At 41.7% G+C, this 17,047-nt stretch overlaps 1 protein-coding gene across 1 annotated transcript in view; it reads right to left on the reverse strand.

Annotated features, from left to right (window-relative positions):
- Nucleotides 1-17,047, reverse strand: part of LOC307038464 (suppressor of tumorigenicity 7 protein homolog) — a 61,633-nt gene that overhangs the window by 506 nt on the left and 44,080 nt on the right. Inside the window, exons 3-10 of the mRNA XM_079679865.1 lie at nt 16,049-16,208; nt 12,318-12,372; nt 11,043-11,158; nt 10,874-10,949; nt 6,803-6,957; nt 3,588-3,685; nt 2,798-2,886; nt 1,656-1,728 (exon numbers count right to left, since the gene is read on the reverse strand). Of these exons, the coding sequence (XP_079535991.1) occupies nt 1,722-1,728; nt 2,798-2,886; nt 3,588-3,685; nt 6,803-6,957; nt 10,874-10,949; nt 11,043-11,158; nt 12,318-12,372; nt 16,049-16,208 (756 nt within the window). The 3' untranslated portion in view covers nt 1,656-1,721. The remainder of the gene's footprint in view (nt 1-1,655; nt 1,729-2,797; nt 2,887-3,587; nt 3,686-6,802; nt 6,958-10,873; nt 10,950-11,042; nt 11,159-12,317; nt 12,373-16,048; nt 16,209-17,047) is intronic.

Consider the following 17,047-nt stretch of genomic DNA (forward strand, 5'->3'; position numbering starts at 1 on the left):
TAAAATGAACACAGAAACTGATAAAAGGAGAAAGAAACTTATTGGAACATTTAAATACTCAGTGGGAATATACACGAGTACAGAAAGTGTAAACGCGTTTCAAAATTGGCTGTTTTCTTCAATCTACCAACAGAAAATACCAATATGTGAATTATCTGTGGGCTGATTTTGATACATTTTGGGTCGATTTGGAAGATTTAGGGGACTCTTGATCATCTGGGTTGGACAGATTGCCTAATTATTTTTAAAAGAATTGTCCAAAGTAGAGATAATAATGTTCATCTTGTGCTCCCTACATCCAATAGTCTTAACACTACTCACAAATCAGCCCACAGAGAGTACAAATATGGCCACTTTCAGGCTAAAACTGACATTTTTATCCTGAAAATGTCAGGAATTGACTCAAAAAGGCCCCAAACCACTCCAAAATGGTCCAAATCGGCCAAACCATTAAAAAAATATTATCCACACTGGCTAAATAACGCAACTTGTGCTAATTGAGCAAATTGCCCAACAAGTTAAAGTGGACCTATCATGCTTTATTTGAATAATATAGTGTAGGGCCATACCTATATAAGGCATATTTATACTTTTTATTTTTCAAAATACCAAACAGATCATGCATTTTAGCCATTCCTCATTTCGCTCAATTTAACACTGTCTTTGCATCATGGGCTGATTCTGTGAGAACAGTGTGTTTTCTGACACTTGGTGAGTTCCCTGGAACACCGGGGACTAGGGATGGGTATCGTTAGGATTTTGGTACTGCTTAACGGTATCGGTATTTTTCTATACTCTTATCGATACTTTTCAATAATTTGGTGTTAATAAACTAAAAAAAGACAAGGCGATGTGCCTGCAAGACTGCACCCAGGTAAACATAACATATTACCCGTGCGCAGCAGCTAACCTGCCTGCGAGCCTTCGCTCAGGTTACATTTACACACGGCGCGGCTGAAGCCCGCTAGCACTATTAGCACTAGCAGTATCGCTAGCACCGTTTTAGATTCAACGAGTGTCTCGTTTGCAAATGCTTCATTAAGTTGCTTGTGTCACCCCCTTTACAAGCAACGAATTGAGTACATAGATTGCACCTTGCACTATCGCCACTACATTTAAGTATTTAAGTGCACCCAGACCTTGGATCGCTTTGCTCTGTCCGCCATGCCTGCGGGAGTCTCTCAACAATAATAAGAGCGCTGTTGAGAGAGATGAGGAGTGGCATTTACAGTGGCCAATCAGAGGGGTCTCAAACCGGATACATCACACGGGATGAGGGTTCCCAACCAACCAGAATGGTTTAAAGTTAAACTAAGGAAGTAGACGTAACAGATATACCGATAGCAGCACTGTTTGTCCAGCGGCTTAACGGTATACCGATACCGTCCAATCAGGTACCGGTATTGAATTAGTACCGGTTCTCGGTACCCATCCATACCGGGGACACATATTCATGTAGAAAAGACGTACAAACGTGCATTTTGCATGATAGGTCAGTTAGCATCCGGCTATTTCTATGAGCTGAGGACCCTTACTATACATTTCTATCTCCTCTCATTGTAAACGATCAGCAGAGCAGGTGCGTGCGTGTGCGTGTGTGCGTGCGTGTGTGCGTGTGTGTGTGTGTGTTGGAGACGGAGGGAAGTGATACTCACTTGTCTGAAACCGCCCTGGCTTTGAGCAGCGCTGCTGTGTAGCATATCGTTGCAGATTTGGGTAAGCTAATATCTGCGGGGGAGACACAAGGAGACACGAGGGAGGAGGTTAGTGAACAAGGAAAGACTTTGGAGCTACAGGTGGAAACACTAGGGAGGATAAAGACTTTGAGTTTCAAAGCTGTGTTTGCAAACTACTCCAACACTAAGGATCAAGATATTCCATAGCGCAGTACGAAGCTTTCTTAGTGTGGAGACACCAGGTATATTACAATGGAACAATAACTATGTTTATATGCACACTTATAGTCTACTTTGTTGCCATGACGTTGATTTAACACGGGTCATCTTGACAACATATTACAATTAGATATTATTCAAATGAAGCATCTTCCAATAAAGGCACGTCGGAGATGCCGATATGTTTTTGCTTTTAGGATCTTTGGACATACAGACATCTCAGAAAGAATATGCATCTCCATTGTTTGTTTTTGTTTACTACAGTTTGTAATACACAGCCCCGTGTATGTTCTGCGAATGGTACACAAACAGGTTTTTGGATATGATCGTTTATCACAACGCCGTCATTTTAAAAGAAGGTGGATTTTAGGAACAGATGGAACACTTTGAAAATGTCCTTTTTTGACTTCTGCATTTGATCAGGAACATTCTGGGAATCTTTATTTTCCTTCGCCGTGTGAACAGCTCATCAGGAATATGATACTTCATATTGTGTGCGTGTAAAAGTAGTCATTGTTGCATGTATACGACTACAACTACTCCATGTCTATCTTCAGCAATTACATAACACATGTGGGCCGTTTCACAAAGTAGACCCTTACGCTTCAAGCATTTCTTTTTGCTTTGGTGGTAGTAATTCATTATTACATTCATTTTTCATTTCAAAATACATAACCCAGTCTTAAAGCTTTATTGAACCTCTGAAGACAAGACCGTGAGACTTTTCTAAGGAATCGATTATGTTTTTGAATCTGGAAATCAATACTTTAAGTTTTAGCTTTGATGAAATCACTTCCACCGTTCTGTTCAACATTGACGACCAATTTACAAACCAAATAAAGTTTTTGTATTCCTTCCAGAACGTAATTCAAAGCATTAATGTGAGCGCTAAGGACCCTCACCGTCGTACTTGGCCAGAACGGCCTGGACGTCGGCGTAGTTCTGGAGCTCTAGTAACGACTCCAGCAGGTTCTCGTGGATGTTGAACATACTGAGGAGAGGGAACTCCTTCATTAACTGGAAAACACACAACTGTTGTTACATGTAATACCGAGCAGGGGGCGACACATGCACAGTGAGCACACACAGCTTAGGGTCATCATTATGCATTTACAGTCATTAAATACATCTAATATGATTAAATGTTGTGTGTGTGTGTGTGTGTGTGTGTGTGTGTGTGTGTGTGTGTGTGTGTGTGTGTGTGTGTGTGTGTGTGTGTGTGTGTGTGTGTGTGTGTGTGTGTGTGTGTGTGTGTGTGTGTGTGTGGAGTTACACATGTGTCTACAAGTGTATGTGTTTGTGAGAGTTGGGGGGCTTTAAAAACCACAAAAGGTCAGAGCCAGACTGCTGACTCGACTCCTAATATGAAAGTAGATGTGTGTGTATGTGTCTACAAGGGTGTGTGTGTGTGTGTGTGTGTGTGTGTGTGTGTGTGTGTGTGTATGTGTGTACATATGTGTCTACAAGGGTGTGTGTGTGTGTGTGTGTGTGTGTGTGTGTGTGTGTGTGTGTGTGTGTGTGTGTGTGTGTGTGTGTGTGTGTGTGTGTGTGTGTGTGTGTGTGTGTGTGTGTGTGTGTGTGTGTGTGTGTGTGTGTGTGTGTGTGTGTGTGTGTGTGTGTGTGTGTGTGTGTGTGTGTGTGTGTGTGTGTGTGTGTGTGTCAGTGTGTGTGTGTGTGTGTCAGTGTACTTACATCTCTCATCATTTTAACTGCTTCTCGTGTTCGGCCGAGCTTTCTTGAGCACATGGCCAGTCTTCTCTTTATGTAAACCAAAACGTTGGTGTCTCTTCCTGGTGGAGGCAAACAAACACACAGTGAACACAAAGAAACACAAAGAAACACTTTTATTGTCCATTGTTGTTTACATGACTCTGTTGTTTACATGACTCTGTTGTATTGTGTTCAATCTGCACTACAATAAGCCTGCATGAAATCCAGATTTTTAAAAAGTAAGAAATGTGACAGGAGAGGTCAGAAAGCCACAGAGGACTCCAGTCTACTTGGAAAGAAATACAAATGAGAGAAATTAAGCGAGTATATCTTAGAAAAAACCCACAAAAATAATATAAATAAGCACAACAAAATAGCCAATTAAACTAACCAATGTGTAAATAAAATACAATCCATATCAATCAATAAAATCATTATGAATTCATTGTGAGAAAAATTTCCTTTCAACATTTTTTTGTAAGGGGTACTTAAGGGTACTGTGTTAATGTTACATTTAGCACAGCATATTTGTAGAAGAGGGGTCCGGAAAGTAAACATTAACAATACAAATGTAATTAAAACATAACCTCGCTTAATTTAGAAAGAAACAATGACACAAAGAAACACAGAAAATGAGCAAAAACTAAAAAATAAGTGGTAAAAAAACCAGAGAGAAACATAAAAAACTATTCTGTATACACACACTTCAAGATTCCGTTTGTTTTTGTTAACTACATATTGTAATACACAGCCTCTTGTATAACAATGAGAGAAACATAAAACTTTAAACTGTATATACACACTTCAAGAAATAGTTCAACATGGGGTTACATTTTCCTTTTCATGTATTTAAAGTATAAGCAGCTCTTGATAAAGTTTAGGCAGTAGTTTTAACAGCAACAGGGTGAGAATGAAAAACAGGACAGCTTCACACAGATTAGAGATTAATACAATCAAAGATCAAATCAAAATGAAACTCATTAAAGGTGGGGTAGGTAAGAATGGAGAAACCAGCTCGAGTGGGCTAGAATTTGAAAAAAAACTGCCCCCTCCTTCAGACTTCCTCACAGAGCCCCTCCTCCAACACACACGAACGCGCACATGACCAATGAGGGCACGAGATAAGTTTGTGCACTGATGGAAGGCTGACAGGCAGGTAGGCCATCCAGTTACCGTAATTTTCGGACTATAAGCCGCGCCTTTTTTCCCATTTTTCGACGCTGCGGCTTATGTAACGGTGCGGCTAATCTATGGATTTGTACAGCTAACGGCCACTAGGGGACCTCCTAAATCTATGGATTTTACAGGTTACAGTCCACCACCTTTAACTCTATGGGCTCTATGGCCGCTCCGCGCCCCCCACCTTTAAGCGGCGGGCTCCAGCAGGAAAAGCTGGAGGCCGGAAAAGAGTGACACAGGTAGCGCGCAAAAGTAAAAGTGGAACCGAGAGTGGTACGAGAGACAGAACGAGAGCAAGACAGACAGACATTACGAGAGCGAGACAGTTTGTCCCCGTACCACTGGTTGAAAACCGCTGCTGTAGATCACTGCTGGTACGTGCGCTGGGAGCGCACCGTTTAAGTTTGAAAGTTGAAAAGTGTGTGTGTCTGAAACGCTATGTGATACAGTACAGTTTACACAGCACATGTTCTGTAGCTACTATTGCACTAAATGCTAACACTTGAATACGTTATGCAAATATGCAACTTGTTTGTTGAAATGTTAATAAATGGGAGCTTCCTCAAACAGCCATCTCTTTCCCGACAATCCCCTCTGTGCACGAACCCTTACATATGGTAATGAAACATTAAAACACCTGCGGCTTATAGTCCAGTGCGGCTTATATATGAACACATCATTCAATTTAGCTGCTGCGGCTTATATTCAGGTGCGCCTTGTAGTCCGAAGATTACGGTACTTTAGCCGGGCCGGCTCAGATGATTGGTCGTGCTTTTTACAGCACCACGGCTTCCACAGATGACATTTTTTTATGTATTTATTGTCAAAGCACTTCAGATATTCATTGCTATCGGGATGTTAAGAGCATTCCATGGAATATAACAACAAGCGTATCTGAAGTGAATTACCTACCCCACCTTTAAAATAAGAAATTAATTCAAATGAACATATAAACACATTAGGGTGGTCCTTAGTGCCATGTTCATTTTCAAATTCATTTATTTTAGGCTCCAACCACCGGAATTTGTTATGATAGTCAAGAAAACTCTCCTGGTGAATTTTATTCAAATTCCAACAACAAATTGAAAGTGGGAAAGTCTAAGCTCCAACCCCCAGAATTAATTCTACTAGTCAAGAAAACTCTCCTGGTGAATGTTTTCCTCAATCCAGGGTATATGCAGGAATCCTGAAGTCTAATGTAAAACCTTTCCAAGACCTTTTTTAAGACCCTTCCCATACATTTTAAGACCTCATCGCCACTTCGAGTTCTAACCGGTTACCTTGGCGACACACTTTACCTCACATTGACTATATATATTGCCCTAGCCTCACGTAGGTTGGTCCTTAAAATTGAAAGTCTCCAGCCCACAGAATTAATTATATTAGTCAAGAAGACTCTCCTGGTTTCCGACTTTCCATTTGAAGGACCACCCTAACACATATTAGATATATTAACATATATGTGTGTCGGTCAAAAGTTATTGTGTAAACAGTGTGTATTTTATGTCCAGTAGTTGTGTCCCATTGTTGACCCCTTGTTGTGCACAAAGGATATACTTCTCTATTGGAAGAAGTATCTATCTCAGGGGTGTCCGGACCATTTTGAATCGGCCCTCACCAAATTCAAAAAGTATAATGGGACACGGCCCACAGACGAAACTTGTGCTTGTCTTATATTGTACTTCTTCAATATGAATGTACACATATATTACACAGCAGTATTCACATGTTAATAAAAACCACTTTTCAAATAAATTAAGTCAATTCAAGTTGATATCTTAGTTGATAAGAAAAAAGTCCAATGACTTATTTACAAGCTTGAAATACACCCTTCCTATTTCTCCTTATTGTAATCAATGTGAGGCTTCTGCTTTAAGGGATGGCCAACACTCACATACTTTACCTACATTTGATTGAGTTTGCTAACTTATAACTGAGCTTAGCTAACTCTGTATGTGGCCCTCGGTGAAAAAGGTTTGGACCCCCCTGATCTATCTGATGATGGGGTGAATACTCACTGTGCTGCGCTTCATATTGTGTGCCGTGGTGTTGGAGCTGCTGGCTGCGGCGGTAACACCCCTCTCCGGCTTTCAGCGCCTGTTTGAACAAACGCTCCGCCTCCATGATGGTCGTCGCCTCCTCCTCCGCCAGCAGGATGAACGCTGTCGCACAGCTACAGGACGAGAGGGTCAAGGGTCAAGGTTAGTTTATTTGTATAGCACATTTTAAGAAACAGAGGCAATTCAAAGTGCTTCACGTTAGGCATTTCTAATAGGAGAGTAACATGATAACAAAGGTATCCCAACTGTAGCTGTGAACATGACAGGATGTGTGATGACCTAGAAGAGCATCAGGACTGTTTGAGGCATATGATAGCTATGTGATTAACATGATGATTCAGCCTCTATGGAGAGAGACATATGACAAGCATGATCATTTCTGACGTGGAGCTAATCTGAAGTAAACATTGAATACTGCTTTCTATTCCTCCATCTTGTGACTGTGTAACTCCCTCTCTTGGATATCAGCATGTGAAGGACACTGTTCAGGAACTAGTTGATGCTCTGTATGTGATGACTACTTCCATTCTGGAGAGGATCACAGATACATGGATCCTGAGATTCAAGCTCAAGCCGGGGACCAGTGATATTTTCCTAACATCACGTATGAGGGTTTTCAGTCTGTGGCTATAAGTACGGTTCTATTGTCTCGTGCTTTTACATTCGTTTCTTTTTGCCCTATCAGTTTTGTCTAAATGTGTTTATGCTGCTTTTCTATATATGTATTGATGGACAGCACTTTGGTCGACTCTGTTGTTTTGAAATGTGCTGTATAAATAAAGTTGGATTGGATAATATTTAAAAACATAAACACACGAACAAAAAAGAAGACAATTCATAGAAGCCATAAAATACTGTCTGCAGCTCAAAGTGCAACGATGAGGCACGGTTAAAGGATCTCAGGATAGGCTGCATTCAAAGGAAAGGTTTTGAACCTCGATTTAAGAACCCAGGGTTTGGGCGGACCTCAGAATTCCAGGCAGTTTGTTCCAGGCTTGTAATGATGTATAAAAGCTAAAAGCTGCCTCTGCAGATGTGGTTCTGACTCTGGAGACGACGAGTAAACCTCAGAGAGCTCTGACATGTATTTTGGTCCCAATCCATTAAGTGCTTTGTATGTTGAAAGTAAGATTTGGAAGTGTCTCCTTTGTGTGATAGGAAGCCAGTGCAGATTTTTGAGAACTGGGCTGATGTGGTCAATTCTCCTAGTTTTGGTCAATTCTCCTAGTTTTGGTCAATTCTCCTAGTTTTGGTCAATTCTCCTAGTTTTTGGTCAATTCTCCTAGTTTTGGTCAATTCTCCTAGCTTTGGTCAATTCTCCTAGTTTTGGTCAATTCTCCTAGTTTTGGTCAATTCTCCTAGTTTTGGTTAATTCTCCTAGTTTTGGTCAATTCTCCTAGTTTTGGTTAATTCTCCTAGTTTTGGTCAATTCTCCTAGTTTTGGTCAATCCTCCTAGTTTTGGTCAATTCTCCTAGTTTTGGTCAATTCTCCTAGTTTTGGTCAATCCTCCTAGTTTTGGTCAATTCTCCTAGTTTTGGTCAATTCTCCTAGTTTTGGTCAATCCTCCTAGTTTTGGTCAATTCTCCTAGTTTTGGTCAATTCTCCTAGTTTTGGTCAATTCTCCTAGTTTTGGTCAATCCTCCTAGTTTTGGTCAATTCTCCTAGTTTTGGTCAATTCTCCTAGTTTTGGTCAATCCTCCTAGTTTTAGTCAATTCTCCTAGTTTTGGTCAATTCTCCTAGTTTTGGTCAATTCTCCTAGTTTTGGTCAATTCTCCTAGTTTTGGTCAATCCTCCTAGTTTTGGTCAATTCTCCTAGTTTTGGTCAATCCTCCTAGTTTTGGTCAATTCTCCTAGTTTTGGTCAATTCTCCTAGTTTTGGTCAATTCTCCTAGTTTTTGGTCAATTCTCCTAGTTTTGGTCAATTCTCCTAGTTTTTGGTCAATTCTCCTAGTTTTGGTCAATTCTCCTAGTTTTGGTCAATCCTCCTAGTTTTGGTCAATTCTCCTAGTTTTGGTCAATTCTCCTAGTTTTGGTCAATCCTCCTAGTTTTGGTCAATTCTCCTAGTTTTGGTCAATTCTCCTAGTTTTGGTCAATCCTCCTAGTTTTAGTCAATTCTCCTAGTTTTGGTCAATTCTCCTAGTTTTGGTCAATTCTCCTAGTTTTGGAGAGGAGAGGATCTGTTAATAATATCCTCATGTATGTCAATACTCAGCATGTCATCTCTGGGCTTTCACTCCTCGTGTGTTTTTGTCCTGACAGAGCGATGATCAAAGACGTTTCCCTCCGAGTCCACCTGTCTGATATGAGCTGAAAGCAACACTGACACACTTCCTTTGAACTTGCTTGGTTGCCATATTTATGCTGCTATAAATAAACCAACTCGTCCTCCCCTATGAGTAATGCAGGTACCAGGAGAGACAATCTGAGATGACATCGTTCCTCCTAAAATCCCTCCAAATCGCTGAAGTGTTCTAACCTAAGAAGAACGGTGTATTATGTTGTTATTTTGGATTTAGGGATTATTTTCCATTTTTCGGGCTCCGGATATTCGGTAGTAATCAGCAGAGAATATTCGAATATTCGTTCCGCGCGCGGGGGGTGTGCGTAGTAATCAGCAGCGAACCGCGTCAACAAGTGTATTTCGGTTTATTCACGGCATTCATTTTGTTATTCTAAAGTACGGTTGTTTTATAGTTATTTGTTAATGTAACCCAATGTGTGTTCTTTGAAATTGAAAAGGATATCGCATTGTGTTTGTTACTTTCGTTTCAGTTGTATATGTCTTAAGTGTAATTTGGCTTGGCTTTCTATTTTGTATGGACATACTTTTATTTTGAAGGAGAGGTAGCGCTGTTGACATGAAGTTGTTGTTGTTGCTATGGAAACAACGTGAAGGAGATTAATGGAGAAAAAGTAATATTTACATATAGAGACGGAGAAAGTAAACAATAACGTTTATGGTTAAGTGTTAGCACCCCCCGAAGAGGCACAAGCTCTTACATTGATATTGGAGATTTCAATACATTTAAAACAAAAAACGAATATCCGAATAACGAAATTGAAACTCGAATAGTACTCCAACAAACGAGTATTTGGATATTCGGGTACAGCCCTAAAAGGCTGTGGATCATTGTTGCTATAATTGTATATTTGAAACAAGGATTTGTTCCCGAATAAAAAGTCTAAAGCAGGGGGGTCAAACTCAAATACACAGCGGGCCAAAATTTAAAAATGGGTACTAGTCGAGGGCCGGACTGGTTCAATGTTTATTGCAAAACGTGTTGAAATGAACTTATTGCACATATTAAACCTGGAACTAACAAAGCTTTAATTATTGCCTATAAAAAAAACATTAAACATTAAATAATCAGCTGCATTCATTTCTTATGGCTCTATCTGCAGCTTCTCCAGAGTCATTTCTTATGAGTACATTTCTCCACAGGCCAACAACAGCTTCAACAAAACTATTTCCCTCAAAGAGAAACCAAACATGCCCTGTTGTCGTGAGAGAGAAAGTGCAGAAGGAAACATCCATTAAACTCAGTGTGCTGCTCTGTGATGCTAGCTCAGATACTTGGCATCTCATATTGGGTGCAAGGTCATCAATGTTTGGGCTCAGGCTCTGAGCTGAGGAGACCCTCAGGATGGAGTGAAGGTGTGCGTGCAATATACCGGCGGGCCAGATCTAATAGTAATTAGAAATTATCATGCGGGCTGAAATTAAATCCACCAAGGGCCTGATTTGGCCCCCGGGCCTTGAGTTTGACACATGTGTTCCAAGGGGTTGTCAAATAGTTAAAAAGACACAAAAATGATGTTTTTTTTCCCATTATTTTCTTGTGGAATATTGGATCCTTAAAACTCTTCAGGCATTAAAAGGATCTAAAGAATCTGCAACAACATGGTGATTTTTTCATGGGAATGTTTGTGTCCAACTCTGACGAGCAGACCTTGATTGTAAGGGGTGACTTAAATATATACTAGAGACAAAAGGGAGACAAAGAGATGGAACAAAGAGGAACTCACTCTTCCACCTCCAGAGCTTCATGTGCTGCAGAGATGCGAGCCTGTGGGTTTCTCTCTCTCCACGCCTTCTGCATTACTGCCAAACAAACACACAAACAAAGATGTCAGAAGGGTCACATTACACTAAATAACTCAGATAAATCAACCGCACATGCACGAGCTGTCTCACCGGCGTCAGCAGGCCGGAGGTGGTCCGAGTCGCACGTGAAGAAGGTCTGATGGTCTTGTGCCGAAAGGTTCATATCGTAATATGTGAGCGGCTCTCGACCCGTTACCCACGTATATCTGCGCACAACGGGGGGAAAGCAAAAGAGGTTATTAGTTTGTCTTCGTTGCTCAGGTGACCGTGAGTGAGTCACAGGCTGTGCTGAAGCATCAGTGGATTATGTACTCGACTGAAAATGGACAAAGTTAAGAGCTGGACCTCAGCATGCAGGTTGATAAACATAGAACATGACAGCATGACTACAAGGTGAGGAAAGGACAAGTGGAGGAGGACACGTCAGAGAGAGGATAGAGGAAGGACGACAGAGAGTAGAAACTGAACCAGGTGTACACAGACGTTGTTATATAAGGGTGCGTATATAAGGACACTAAGAGGAATTGAACAAGAGACATTTTAAAACTATTTCAAAAATGTGCAGAATCGATCAATCCTTTATTTTTTTAGGTCATATTTACATATACATATTTGTGTTGCATTGTTTTAGCAGCCTTAAGATTTTCGTTGCCAAAGCTACGCTGCAGACAATATAACCTTTGATTTGGATTTATTTGACTTAAACTAACGGCCCGTCTACACTACAGGCATCAAAAAATCTGGAAGCTGGGCGTGTCTGAGGCTTGGCGATTTCTCACGCCCAAGGCGACCAACAACCAATCAGGAATCTCCCGCCCGGCCCCGGCATACAAAGCAAAAAAAAGCCTGCTTCTTCTTTACTATTGCCAAAATGGTATCAGCTTGCACGCGGTTTGATTGGCTAGCGCTTGCACTGGCGGGATTTGCATAAACGGGATTTGATCGATAGATGCTCGTGATGCTTGCAAAGCCATGCCATGCTCCCCACAATGCAGTTCGGCGAAGATTAAAAATCTTCTACGTCACCCCATTCAAGTGAATGGGCGAAGCGTTGAAAGCATTTTTCGATGCCTGTAGTGTAGACGGGCCGTAAGGCAGTTGTGTTGGTTTTAATTGTGTTGCCTGTAGAGAGGGAGTCTACCTCTAGTGTATGAAAAGTACTCTATAAATACACTTTGATTGATTGATTGATAAAACTGGACAGACTAATGAGGAAAAACACAAGAGAGAGAGAGAGAGAGAGAGAGAGAGGAAGAGAGAGAGAGAGAGAGTGTGCAACACACACACAACATTTTATTTCAGCACTAGCCACTGTCCAAAGAGAGGGGGTTTCCAGATGAAGGTTGTTTTGCCTCCGTTACTCACCGATTATATTCGGCTCCACGAAATAAATTCAGCGGATTTCTCCATACTTTACATTCTGCAGGAGAGAGAGAGAGAGAGAGAGAGAGAGAGGGAGTCAGGGGTAGAGTCCACACGGAGCCTCCTGAGAGCATATCTGACAGAAAACAGTTCTGAAAACTCCTCAGAGAACACACACACACACACACACACACACACACACACACACACACACACACACACACACACACACACACACACACACACACACACACACACACACACACACACACACACACACACACACACACACACACACACACACACACACACACACACACACACACACACACACACACACACACACACACACACACACACACACACACACACACACACTTATTTCAGCACTAGCCACTGTCCTCAAATCTAAACAATGTCATGCTTAAAACATACCAAGGACACGTAGTTTCAAACAAGACAAAGAGTCAAAAAGCCACTAAAACCCTTTGAATTCATGCTATTCTATATTCTTTCATTTAAAGTGCAGATCTTTAACTAATCAGCAAAACTAAGAGTAATAACAGACTGCACCCTTCAAAGGAGGGATCCACACAGTAGATTATCAGCCAGGAAACTGAGGATTAGTACTGTCGACATAATTAGACTTTTTCTCTCTGGGTTGTTGGTTTAACACGGCAACACGTAATCCTGTTTGATTCAGAGTTATTGAGATGCAAACAGAAACACAACAACAACAACAACAACAACAACAACAACAGGAAGAAGACCAGAGGCCTGTACTACGAAGCTGGCTCAATCTAACCTGGATATGTTTGAGTTAGCCGGTTGGCCTAATCCAAAACATACGCGCTCTCGCTAAACGGTACTACGACGCGGGTTATCAAGTGGGTCGCTCAAGCCAGCCGTGTCCTATCTAGTTAGGTGCGCGTTCACATGAAAGGGGTGGTTTGGAGCATTCGACCAATCACAAACATGGAGAAGCGTACTGACAGCGCAGCGTCATACTTCCTGAATGAAAAGTCAACTATATAATTAGACACATATGAAAACGTTAAACTTTAAACATCCATGACTTAAACACTTTATCCAGGATCAAAGCCACATAGCTGCACCTGCAAGCTGAATACAGCTGGTAACAGAACAAGTGTTTGAATGCGTACATTAACAGGTTTATGATATCACTGCCCCGTCTAAGACACGAGTGGATCTGACTTTAATTACATTTGTCTTGAGTGTTTGGTCAACTTAATGTGTTGCTTAAAATAATACTTCTGCATACAGTATGTGACACTGTGAGTGTTGCACGGCCAGATACGGCTCAACTGACTCAGATAAGGAGATATATGATACATTATGATGTGATATGCTGCGGACTGTAGGCCTACTTCATGTTACTCTGATCCGGTTACTTATGTTGTGGCAGATATTTAATTAAGCTTTCTTAACGCTAATGTTATAATAGTCAGATTGCTCTGAAGATTGGAGGTGATATTCTATTAATGTTCACGTTCACACAGTCGGTGATTTTTGCCGGCCGTCTTTCCTGCAACGGCAGCTTTTCTGTATTTCCTTTCTCCTGTAATGTGACTTGATCGCTTTAACTCCGCACACTGAGCTCTGATTGGTCATCAGGCGGTGCTTTCACTGAGTTGAGCTCTTAGCCTGCAACCTAACCTGCTCCAGGGCAGGTTAGCCACACAGTATCAGTTACCATGGAGATCTAGCCTGCTAAAAAGAGAACCAGCCTCGTAGGACCGGAAAGCCCGAGTTTTCCCTGAAGTTAGCCGGCGAAGCGAAAATCCTGCTTCGTAGTACAGGCCTCTGGAGAGCGTGATCACATGAGGGTTATATGTGATTAAGATTTTTCATTTAACTACAATTTTGTCTCTATATAATATGTGTTGATACACGAATTCTCCTCCTGTTTTGCTAAGCCATGTTTCTTTCTCTGTTTTTGTCTCTTTACATTCACTTACTTTTAATAGATGGAGAATAACTGCATCAGTTCAGATATGTAATATGATAAATGATCAAACAGTTATCAAATATTTGGTTTATCTAATTTTGTTGATCAAAAAACTCTAAATATAAAGGTATGCACTTAAAATAATTGACAAGCTCTATTTAAAAGCAGTCTTTTTGGAACACATGCACTCGCTTTATGGCAAAAAAAGCTGCAAACACGAGTTAATTTAGCTGCAAATGCAGTGTTTATGATATTTAATAAGTTTGAATGTGTGAACGTGAAGCAGCAGGGAGAGAGAGATGAGTCATCTGGAGACATTTCCTCAAGCTGCAACTATAACTAACATATGGATATATAATGATGACGATTCACAGCTGGAGGCGACACGTTTAAACAAAACTCATCTCGATGTATCTCAAATAAAACAGCACGGCGTGTACTGCTTCTGAGTCGGAATAGCACTCTAGCAGCAACGTGTAACTCTGTGAGTGAAAACAAGATGTGAACGCCTCTCCCTGAGCATTTCAATCAATGCTGTTCTGAACGCCTGCAGCCGACCACTGGGGTTTGCTCTGCAGCTGAGAAAGAGTTTGGACATTTGACAACAGTCCGGCTGTTCAGCTTTCTGAAGGACTGAAGGGCTGCCGTGTTTCACTGCTAATGGGACCCTAGCTGTAGTCAGATAGAAAAGATCATAACATTTAATGTATTTGTTCTTTTGGGTTTTGGCGGATTATTTGGTGTTTTCATTTGAGAAACATTCAACAAAGGACCAAGTTTAACGGCAGCAATAACACTTTTTACACGGAACAAAACTCTTCTTCATCTAATACATGATTTCACTCATTTGATTTGTCTTTATTTTTAGTGTCATGCAAACACATTTCCATTATAGAATGGTCTCACATGCAGAGCACACAGTGACATGTGTTCTCCACTGTTAACCCATCCTAGTACCAGGAGTCTAGTGCTAGGAGCAGTGGGCAGCTATTGTACAGCGCCCCGGGAGCAATGGGAGTGAGGGGGGAAGGGGGGTGTCCGGTGCCTTGTTCAAGGAGACCACGGCAGGGCAGGAGGTGAACTGGGACCTCTCCAAGTAGAAGTTCACACTCCATATTTAGGTCTGGTCGGGGTCTTGAAGCCCCTACTGACTGAGCCACTGCCGGCACAAACCTTCATAGGTAAGACATCAACACTTTAGTGTCAGTAGTCAAACGTTTTGCTTCAATACAAAATCACAGATTATTAAACTAAATATTTTGCCTTTTCCTAAACTTCAGAATAACATCTTCGACAAACAAAGGGTCCTTTCTGAAGCCCACTTTAGAGTTTCTTTATTTTAAATAGTATTTTTAATTAGTATTTATAAAATAAATGTATGGAGGGTTTTTTGTAATACAAAAAAAAGGCTTTTACTTTGTCTTCGTAGAAAGGACAGTCCAATAAAAACTAGGGATGCTCCGATCGATATCGGCCGATATTCACTCTCTGCCGATCGATTTTTCACTCCTAATCTCCTGCATATATCACAAAGTAAGCTGTTCTGAAAACGACCAAATGCTGAAATAAAATCTGCCTCTCAGAGTTGAACTGCTCCTCGACTTGCTGGTATAAGACAAAATGGCATATATAATCATTTTCAGAGAAAGTACCCCAGCTTACAACACAGAGCTGTTATTATCAGGCCCTGCCTCGCTCTGTGTTCTGGTTCTGCATGTCGATATACGAGGTGCTCGTGTGTCTGCAGTGGATAGTCTTCTCTTACCGGACACACTCTGTCGATTGGAGTCCGCCTCTCCGTTACTGGTGTTGGAGGTGCTGGGGGTGCTGCTGTCCACTCCGCCCAGCAGGGGGCGCAGGTGGCTCACAGACACCTGCTCTATGAAGGACGTCCCATACTTCCTGAAATACCACCACTCAAATATCTGAAATACAAACAGAGAGAAAGAGAGATGGTATTTAGTGTAACCGTTTATATGACTTTCATTCCACATTGTCACTGGTTTGAGGACAGCTGAAAAATAAAGACATGTCCTTTTTGACCAGTCATTTGAAGGTCCCATGTCATGGCCATTTCTACTGATCATAATTCCATTGTTGAGGTCTACTAGAATAGATTTAAATTGTGCAATTTTCCAAACTCACATTGGTTTCTCAAACAGCATCTCTGTGTAGTATGTGTATTCACTCTCTGTCCTGAACGGCTTGTTGGAGCTCCTGCCCCCCCCTTCCCCTCCCTGTGAGCCCAGTGGCCGTCTACGAGACAGCGAGACACAGCGAAACCCAGCCTGAAACACAAACACACCCGCAGTCTGGCTGGGAGTTTGTGTGTGTGCCCAGGCTGAGTTCCGCGGTGTCTCGCTGTCTCGCCGACCCCACACCAGTGACCCAGCTCACAGTGTCCCGCTCCTCACAGCAGCGAGCCTCGCAACGTCTCACCGAGTGTGTGTGTGTGTGTGTGTGTGTGTGTGTGAGGTGTGTGTGTGTGTGTGTGTGAGGTGTGTGTGTGTGTGTGAGGAAGTCCACGGGTTGGTCCAAAAGTAACGGCTAGGCGGATGTAACATAACTGACCAATCTGCGGAACCGTTACGTTACGTCACTATACCCGAAATACGTCACCATACCCAGGAAGTAAACAATGGAAAAAGAGAAATGTCCAACGAGGCGTTCTGGGGCAGCATAGACAGGTCTTCTCTGTGTTAGAGTTTTACTCGCTACAGGGTGTACTTTGAGGGTTTGTGACTCTGCAGACCGTTTACATGCA

Source organism: Notothenia rossii (assembly GCF_949606895.1).
Source record: "Notothenia rossii genome assembly, chromosome: 5".
NCBI classification, from domain to species: Eukaryota; Metazoa; Chordata; class Actinopteri; order Perciformes; family Nototheniidae; genus Notothenia; species Notothenia rossii.